The sequence below is a fragment of the Triticum aestivum genome, chromosome 1D (assembly GCF_018294505.1).
Source record: "Triticum aestivum cultivar Chinese Spring chromosome 1D, IWGSC CS RefSeq v2.1, whole genome shotgun sequence".
Classification (NCBI taxonomy): Eukaryota; Viridiplantae; Streptophyta; class Magnoliopsida; order Poales; family Poaceae; genus Triticum; species Triticum aestivum.
The window spans coordinates 427,099,720-427,109,217 of NC_057796.1; the positions used below are offsets into that span (position 1 = coordinate 427,099,720).

Here is a 9,498-nt window from a genome sequence, read left to right on the forward strand (position 1 = left end):
TTGTCGCCCAGTTCCTGCTGTATTTTACCTTCGTCCTCTTGCGACTGGAAGTTCCATTGGTCTGGCTGCAGACATTCCAACTCACCGAGCGTACGTAGCCACCGGTCACAGTCTGAAGCTCTTTTTTCTCTGTATCCGCATTCAGTGCGAACTCTTTGCTGCTGATCGTGCCGATGCTGAACCGAGGGAGAAGAATTACGCCCACGGGTGGAGTGTCGTTGCACGCATGTTTTGTTTGGAAATGAGTTTTGTTTGTGTCTGGAGGATACTGTATGTGGTACGGGTGGCGGTCGTGGTCGTGGGCGCCGGGGTGCGGGAGACAGCGCACGTTGCGAGGAGAGGAAAGAGACCTCTCCCTCCCTCCCTCCCTCCCCGTCAGTGAGTCGCTCTCGGGGTCGATCTAGCGAGCAGCGAGTCCACCGGGGACGCCGGCAACGTCGGCATCGGCGGATAAAACATCGCTCCGTAGCTGCAGTTCCCTTGCACATGTCTCCGCGAGGCAAGGGCCCGCCAACGGTACCGTCCGGCCGATCCCACGGTCGCACCTTGGCCGTGTCACCTTGGCGCACGGCCCGGGTACGTGACATGCCATGGCCATGCCATGCCGCCGCGCGCGAGGGGGAAGCGCTCCCTTTCTTCTTCGTTCGGCCGGCACGGCGTGGTACGAGCTCGCCTAGTCGCGCCCGCCGTCTGTCCGTGCAGGCGGTACGAGGCTCTCGTCTCTCACCGTCGCCGTCGTCCGGCGTAGGAGTCTGGTGCGCGCGATTAGCCCAACGAACGCACGCACGGGTACTACATGGTGGAGTACATGCCATGCCATCGCTTGCCTCGTCGCCCTGCCGTTCATGCAAAGCAGTACGAGGTCTGCCACCGTCGCCGTCGTCCGGCGCAGGACTCCGGTGTGCGGACTAGCACGCCACCGTCTGTGCAAAGCAGTACGAGGTCTGGCACCGTCGCTGTCGTCCGGCGTAGGACTCCGGTGTGCGGACTAGCACGCCACCGTCTGTGCAAAGCAGTACGAGGTTTGGCACCGTCCCGTCAGCCCACCGCCGTTCGTGCAAAGCAGTACGAGGTTTGCCACCGTCGCCGTCGTCCGGCGCAGGACTCTGGTGCGCGCGATTACGCACGAGTACTACATGGTGCATGACATGCCACCGCTCGCCTAGTCGCGTCGCCTTCCGTGCAAGCAGTACGAGGTCTGCCATCGCCGCCGGGACTAGCCCGCCGCCGTCCGTGCAAAGCAGTGCAAGGTCTGGCACCTCCAACGCAGGACTTCAGTGCGCGCGATTAGCCCGGCGTCGTCCGTGCAAAGCAGTACGAGGTTCGCCACTAGCCCGCCGCACGTACCGTAGGGGTACTACATGCCATGCCGCCGCGTGCGACGGGGAAGCGCTGTTCGTTTGGCCGGCGCGGCGTCGTACGAGCTCACGTGCTGGCGCCGTCCGTGTAGGTGCCCGGCCCGCAGGTTGGATGCGCGCACCGTCGCCGTCGTCGGGTGCAGCAGTAGCCCATCGCTCGCTACGGCGGTCCAGTCAGACGCGCCGGTGATCTCCTACGACGCGGTCGATTCCTTATCACTTGGCGTACCGGCCGCTAGATGCACCGGCACCCGCTAGGCCAAAGAAATTACTTGGGTGTTCGTGCGTGCCATCATGCGTGTACCAGCAACCTCACTATATAGTTCGAAGAAGCTGGATGCATGATTCACGAAAGTTAGATGCTCATCATTTCCCCCTCATGCTCACTCCACGACAGCATGTAACCACAGCTGTGTAAAACTTTTTAAGCGGGTCTGCGCCCAGGGCAACTCATACCAGAAATCAATCAAAGACATTTGGTGGATCTCAAGTACGGCGACGAACCCAAACCGAAGTGATCGCAGCTAATCGAGCGATTTATTGAGTGCGCGCACCTGCACCAATATGCCCACCCAGATGGACAGACAAGAGTGGTACGTCGCCAGGTTGGTTCATACAGGAGGCAGCCCCGCACCAGGGGGCTCTATGTACAGAAACAGGCCAAACGATACAGATGTACGTACTTACTTGCCATCATTATTACTCCAGTTTTGTGCTTCTCTTCTAATTCAGGGTAGCCGAGGGAGGCCCAGCCAGCTTCGAGGATCCATCATCATCATCGCCTCTCAAGAGGCTAGTAATGACCGCGTAATCATCCACCCATCCATCCACCGCTGCCTTCTGTAGTCCCTTGAGTGAAGCCAGCGAGCGTGTGCTTGTGGGACTGCTCCAATGGAGGCTGGGATGATTGTGCCGGGACCGGACCTTCAAATTAGCTTTAGCTACTTGCCCGACCCTTTATTGCCGTCATCGTCGTCGTCGTCTTCCAGGTCGCTGAACGACACGTCCTCCTCCCGCCCCAGCGAAGCCCTGTTGCTTGCTGCCGCTACCGCCTCAGGCTCCTCGGCTGAGTCATCCTCAGGCCATTCGTCCACTTCGTCTTCATCGGTGTCGGTGTGAAGTCTGGACTCCACGAGTGGAGCCTTGATTTTATCTTTCACTGACAACAGCTCTTCTTCGATCACTGACTTGTCGATGATTTCCACTTCGGTGGTTGAGACTGGGAACTTCTCAGCCTCGATTTCTGGCGTGATGTCGGAGGTGGGTTCTTCAAAGGAACGGACCTCCGATATGGAGACTTCTTTATCTTGGATGATTGAAGGTTCTATCACCTTCTCTTCAGCTGGGCCAGAGGATTCATTTGCATTCTCTGATGATTCTCCGGTAGTCTCAGATCCTCGCTTATTCTTAGCCTGTAAACTTTGCAGCAGCTCCTCCCTTGCTTCTAGGATCTGTATGGGAAAAGGGGAAATTATAAGGTGGAAATAATTTGGAATAGAAAATAAATGAGACCTTAAGGAGAAAATCACTCTGTTAGTGTGCATTGAAAAATGAAAACACTTGGTCAAGTTTGAATCAACAATTAAGTGAATGCCGCCCTTTCTTGATTCTATGCTGTCACAACTTGAAGTGCATCTTAGCATACCTCCCGGTTGAGATGGATATGTGGCCACACCAGAAAAGATCAGGTCCGGAATGATGATATACGTGATAGAGTTGGGTAGCACTGTTTGAAGAGAAGCTTGTCCAACATCGTCTGAGATGGTGTGGCCATACAACGCAGGCCTCCAGAAGCGCCAGTGCATAGCAGATGGTTAAATCATGCTGATAATGTCAAGAGAGGTTGGGGTAGAACAAACTTGGCATGGGAGAAGTCCGGAAAGAGAGATCTGAAGGACCAGAATATCACCAAAGAACTAGCCATGGACAGGGGTGTGTGGAAGTTAGCTATTCACGTGCCAGAACCATGACTTGGTTTCAAGATCTTATGGGTTTCAACTCTAGCCTAGCCCAATTTGTTTGGGACGGAAAGGCCACTTGAAGCGAAACAATTTAATCAATTTAAGCAAACAGTATTCATCCTATTTGCAGTCTGAAACTGTTAATATAAGTTATGCATTAAGGGTGTGTTTGATTTGGGGCATAGGGTAGAATGTAATGGGTTCATCCTACACATAGCACATATTGTTGTGTTTAGTTTGAAAAGGAACCAGAACACACATTCCTCAAAAGAGAATATACCCCTTAGACACAGTTCCACCCCTCTCGCCTCACCGTCCATGCCCTCTCACCACACCCAATCATATCCCCTTGCCTCTCTCGTCTATGGTGGCAGCGGAGATGGTCAGATGGAAAGAGCAGCGGCGCCTCCAGCGAGAATGCGACTAGTGGCATCGGGATAGCAGCCATGGAAAATCAGCGGCGGCGGCTAGCGGGGAAGAGAGGCAGTGTGGCGGGAGGGGTAGCCGTCGGCTGCTGGGTGGCGGACGATTTGGCCAAGAGCAAGCCGGCAAGGAAGCCGACGCAGACCCACATGCCATGGGGGTGTTCGCCGTGGTTTGCGTGCTGACCGCCCAGGTGCTGTATGCTGCACTGTTCAAGGTGCTTCTGCTTGGCATGGTGTTCTTTTACCTCAGGCACCCAAGGTTCTCTAGGATTGAGCCGAATCGATCTACTCACGCCAACCCTTTTCTTTCTCGCTTGAGAGCTTCATCTTCTTGGCTAGCCTTTTCAGCTAGCTACCTTTTTCGAGAGAGAGAGAGAGAGTGCAGAAATGCAAGCAAGAGAGAATAAATTGCTACTGGTTGTAAACTGCAATCAGCAAGTGCATGTGTGGTAATGTCGAGTCTGAACTCTGAAGTGTTGGTGCATGCGGGAGTCTGAACTCTGAAGTGTGTACCACATGTCAGTTATTTATGGATGCAGCTACTGATGTTGTGTGGTTGTGGTGTGATCCTACTTATTCGGATCGTTTGACATCGCTATTTGCTGCAACAGATGGTTCTATACTGAAATACAATTGAAACTTTTGCTTAGTTCGAATAATTTGTTGATAAAAGAGGTAATCTCACCATTTCTATTGCACATATGAAGAGGTAATCTCACCATTTCTATACAAGAGGCGACCTGAACCAAATTCATTCCATTTCGTCTCCCCGACCAAACACTGGAATGCAACCCTTCCGTTCACCTAATTATCCAAACCAAACACAGGAACGGAACCAAGCCGTTCCAGTGGAATGGTACCATGACATCCTATTCCATTTTGTTCCCAAACTAAACACACCCTAAGGGTCACATTTCTACCACAGATCACCCAGTTCCAGGAAGATTCAGTTACTTACATGTGCGTACTAAATAACTAAATATAGCATATCAAATCATGCATCACCTGTAAAGGGACCAAATAGTTCTCGAGATAATAAATTTCTTGACTATAAACAGCTTGTGGTGCTATAGCCTATAGTTATAGAGTGCAGGCTTTTGAAGGCCGAGCACCAGGTAGGCCGGTATCTGGGCCGTGCAATGAGTTTTGGGATCTGAAATGCGCCAGGCTTTTGACAGGCTGCTGTCGGCCTAGGCATCCAATATACGGTCCGGAATACATCGGCCCAGCGTACATGTTTGGCCCATATCCTGCTCGTGTGCCGCCTCCTGCCGTTATCCTTGACCTCGTGGAATTACCCCAGCCACGGAACAACTCTTCTTCTCCGCTCCCCTGTCTCTCCCAAGGCCGACGGGGCGCCGTCGCTCTCCGGCAAGATGTTTGGGGTCGACTCCGACAGGTATGTATATTATTTCCCCCCTTCATCCTGATGTCCTGACGTGCTTAATCCCCCGGCATACTTTGTGGATTTGGATTTGGTTGACCACGCCGCCTGCTTCCTCTTTCAGATCCAGTCCACCTGCTTCACCACGCCGGAGTCTATGGAAGTCCCTCGGCCTGGAGAGTGCAGGTGACGTGTTTTTCACTAATTCTCCTCTACAGCCTGTTCTTATTTTTTGGTTTTCCTTTTCCTCGTCCGTAGGCTGCCAGTTCTGGACACTGGCCCTCTAGCCGTGATGAGGCCGGTCGAGTAGCAGGCTTCTCTTCGCATCGCCAATGGGGAAATCTGACGTGCCGGGAAACTAGGCGGCGCCAGGCAAAGCATTAGATTCCCCCTGAATTTGACGGGATTCAGGTGTGATCTGAAGCTACCAACGGCTGGACTGGAGGTATCGTTCATTTTTCCCCTCCTTGTTCGATGCATGAAAACGAAAACTTCCCTTGTATACAATGACTGCAGCAGATTGTTTGATCCATGACTAATGTAAATTTCAGTGCTTAGTTAACTGTAGTTGTTTTCTGAAATTTTTGGCCAGTTAATTGAGGTTTGGTGTGCTACCCGTTTCTGTAAAATAGGGTTCACGGTGTTTGCTTCGGATGAATAGTTAGCCGATAACTAAGTCCTAATTGCAACCTGAATCTATGCTTACAACGAAAATATTTTTTGTGACTTCTTTTACGTCAAGGATATGTCAAGTAATGTTTAGTAGGCATCTGTTTCCAATTTTGGAGTGTTCAATAATTTTTTTATATGTCTCGCTATAGCTTTTCTAAAAAATTCAGTACGTACTATCTCTGCTTTTGCTGCTTGGCTACCTTTGTTGAGCAAACCGTTCCTTTTTTCCAGGTTTGGGATGGGGGTAGCAGCAGTGAAGCGTGAGGTTGATCCAAACAGAAAGAGTACTTTGGAAATATCAATTAGGTTATTTATAACCAAGCTGGAAGTTTGTTCATGGCTAATGGTGTTTGGTGTTTTCGTGGCTAATGGTGTTTTTTTTCTATTGTTAGAAAATGCAAATGATTTGGTTCTATTGGAACATAAAAGAGATATGAAGGCAATTTGTTGAACCCGTGTGTGATAATTCGTTGATTGCTCCTACCAATCCTAATTAAGTTCAGACGTGCACCTGATTGTTGTGCAAATGGCACGTGGGACGATCAGAAGATTTGTGTGTTAATGTCGATGCATTAAATGTACAAATCATTTTCATTAACATGGTAATAGTTTTACAGCTACTGTATTGCAAGGCCGGCTTTGTTTAACCACTAGTTTATGCAACATTCAGAAAAATCTCAATTAGGCTGTTAAGGCTGTCAGATTGCCAGTGATTAGACAAATTTCAGTGATGCTGGCTCGAGTTCATCCATGTCGTGGAATGAGCATGGACCTGACTCGGTCATTGTTGCTATGCGCAACTTGGCATTTGCCCCTAATCCTGTTAATTAGTTTACAGTCTCAAAATCAACATCATCTTGGTGAGCGGCTGTTTAGGCGGCCTAATGATTTGGTTATTTATGTGTCTGCTGGACACAGTTAATCCACGTGTGCGATAACTGAGCTGGTGGTCGGCCGTGCCTGCGGGGATTCCTTCGACTGTGCCCCTTGGAGATGTACTATGCTCAGTATGGAGAGGATGTGGAGTCGAATGACCGAGAACAACTACTCAAATGCCTAGATTCTGTACCTCTGTGCTAGCTGGCCTGCCCTCAATACACGCGATGGTGCAGCGATACGAGGGAGCAGGAACCAGAAATACCGGGAGGGCACACATCCCTAGCGCATGTGAATGGCCAGGATACCGGCCTACCTGATGCTCGGCCTCCATTCGCATTTTCCGATAGTTATAGCCTTATATAGGCATATAGCCTGGAGTTGCTAAATGTCCCATTAATTCTGTAAGAAGCACTCCATTCATTACAACATACATAGCACAAAAGCCATAATAAACTAAAAAACAATGTGCCAAAAACAAGATAAATACTGTGAGTAATGCAGGAAACTACCTGTGGTGTTGAAAGAAGTTCGGCATCTTGTTTGTTCAGTTTTGAGTGCAGAAGCACAAAATATATCTTCCAGAAACATGCTTCACTCATATCAGTTGAGCAAATCTGAACCTTTAAATCTGATAAGCTTGGCACAAGGTGTTCCATGGATAGTGCATGCACATACTGAGCATTCGACAGTTCAAAATCTAAAGATCAAGAGAAACTGTGTAAGAGATTTAAGGTAATCAGTGAGGTCTACTACACATAACATGATTCTATTTGAGAGAGGCAAGCATGAGTTATATGATGCAACTAGAGGCCAACAAAGTATCACGAAACCATTTCAGGACTAAAAGGCGTAGAGAGGGTATGCATACATTGGGTGAACTATTTATTCCAGACTAAATGTTAGCTCAATATCACGTCAAGCTGAAATGGAGATACCTACTACCTATGTATCCTAAAGTGATGCATTCTGCAGCAATAGGGAAACACTGCTTGAAATCAATTCTGTGATATTTACATGATTTCCTGTGCATAGCTACATAATGCGCAACCTCTAAAAAGATATGAAGCATTCATGACTGCTGTGGAAAGCTATACAGTCGACGGAGCGTGGCATTACGTATTTACATTCATATCAAACAAGCTATGGTGCTTAAGACATTAACCTGATTTGGTTTATCAAGTCAATAGCATGACAACGGAAAAATCATGAATATAAGAAAATGCATTGCTAGATGGACAGAATCACATCAGCAAGATTCCAAAAGTATAGCTGATACCAAGCAGGTGTACAAGCAAAGTAGAAAAATATAGGCTAGCATCAATGAACTGATAAGCGATAACCGATGTAGGTAGCTTCCAAAGGAAGTGCAATGGCATTCCAGACTGCGGCGTGGCGGCTTCAACCTATTCAACAAACTACATAGAACTAAACCAGTCGAGAAAGGAGTTTGTGGACTAGAAGATGCGCATATATCAACTAATTCAGGATGAGCATGCTTGAGATCTTTGCAGGAAAGTTCTAACACTACCTCCAGCATCTACTTTCTTCATTAATCAACACCCATTTCATCCCAGTGCACCAAATTAAGTTACGCATTATCTGAATCGGCGCTGAATCTTACCGTCTGCATAACGCTCGCTGACGAATAGTGGGAAATCGAGCCACGTCTCAGGCCGCGTCGAGATGTGCTTCACGAAGACCAGCACCTCCTCGGTCCCGCCGGCGACGGGCTCCCCTTCGTCCGGCTCCTCCTCCCCGAACGGCAGGAGCGAGGACGCGATCTTGGAGATCTCCGCCACGGCCAGGTTGCTCTGCAGCATGGAGATGCCGCTCCTCACCCTGCCCCCGATCTCCGCCAGATCGCTCCGGATCCCCGCGACCCCGTCCCCGTCCACGTCCACATCGCCCCCCTCCTCGTTCGCCTCCGCGGGCGCGGCGCCCGGGGACTGCGACTCCGGCGGGGGCGGCGGTGGGGCGAGGAAGGACGCCACGCCCCAGAGGCGGCGGGTGAGGGTCTCGGTGAGCTCGGAGATGTCGTCCTTGACGCCGCGGCTCGGGGTGATGGGCTCCTCGGGCTCCTCGTCCTCGAGATCGCGCGGCGAGGACCCCTCCGCGGCCGGCCTGCCGGCGGAGGAGGCCTCGGATTCGGAGGCGTCGGAGTCGGGGTCGGGCTCGCCGGAGAGCGTGGCCGCGATGGAGCGCGTGAGCCACGACATGCTGTGGTGCGGTGCGCGCGTGGGAAGAGGGTGGGGGAAGGAGGATCGATGCTGAGCTCTGGGAGTGGGTAGATTCTGGAGTTGTAGATCACTGTGTGTTTGGGGCCGTCCGATCAGCAAACGACGGGGAAGATCACGTTTGTGTATTCAGTGGTAGATTCTGGCATCAACAACCCTGGCGAGGCTCCGTCTGAAGCTTGGAATTTTCGAATGATTTAACATTGAGTATCATTTCTTTTTTGCGGGTGAATATTGAATATCATAACTTGTCATACTATTTGGTAGTAGTGTCATTATTTATGCATTCTTCCATGGAACATAATAAGATTCCAAGTCTGATGCATTCCAGTATTGAGTTTTACTACAGGTTCGGAAACTTAATCAAGTGAGACGTGAAAGCAATGTTTGATGATTTTTCATAAGAACAATACGAATCTTGTCAGACTTAACTATGAGAGTATTACCCTTATCCCTAAGACTAAAGATGTCAAACAAATTCAGAAATTTAGGCACATTTGTTTGCTAAATGTTAGATTTAAAATCATCATTAATATTCTTATGAATAAACTTGGTGAGTTTGTACAATCTTTGATTTATCATGTT

At 49.8% G+C, this 9,498-nt stretch overlaps 1 protein-coding gene and 1 long non-coding RNA gene across 2 annotated transcripts; one reads left to right on the top strand and one right to left on the bottom strand.

The window, feature by feature from the left end:
* Positions 1 to 1,873: 1,873 nt before the first annotated feature.
* LOC123182607 (uncharacterized) lies at positions 1,874 to 8,971 on the bottom strand. The gene is made up of 3 exons (XM_044595242.1): positions 8,301 to 8,971; positions 7,189 to 7,376; positions 1,874 to 2,809 (listed from the first exon to the last, which is right to left on the bottom strand). Exons 1-3 carry the CDS (start codon positions 8,893 to 8,895, stop codon positions 2,300 to 2,302), a joined length of 1,293 nt encoding a protein of 430 aa, XP_044451177.1. The 5' UTR covers positions 8,896 to 8,971; the 3' UTR covers positions 1,874 to 2,299.
* On the top strand, positions 4,993 to 6,310 carry LOC123182608 (uncharacterized). The gene is made up of 4 exons (XR_006492270.1): positions 4,993 to 5,143; positions 5,253 to 5,314; positions 5,387 to 5,573; positions 6,032 to 6,310. It is a non-coding gene; the product is annotated as an uncharacterized lncRNA (long non-coding RNA).
* Positions 8,972 to 9,498: the final 527 nt, after the last annotated feature.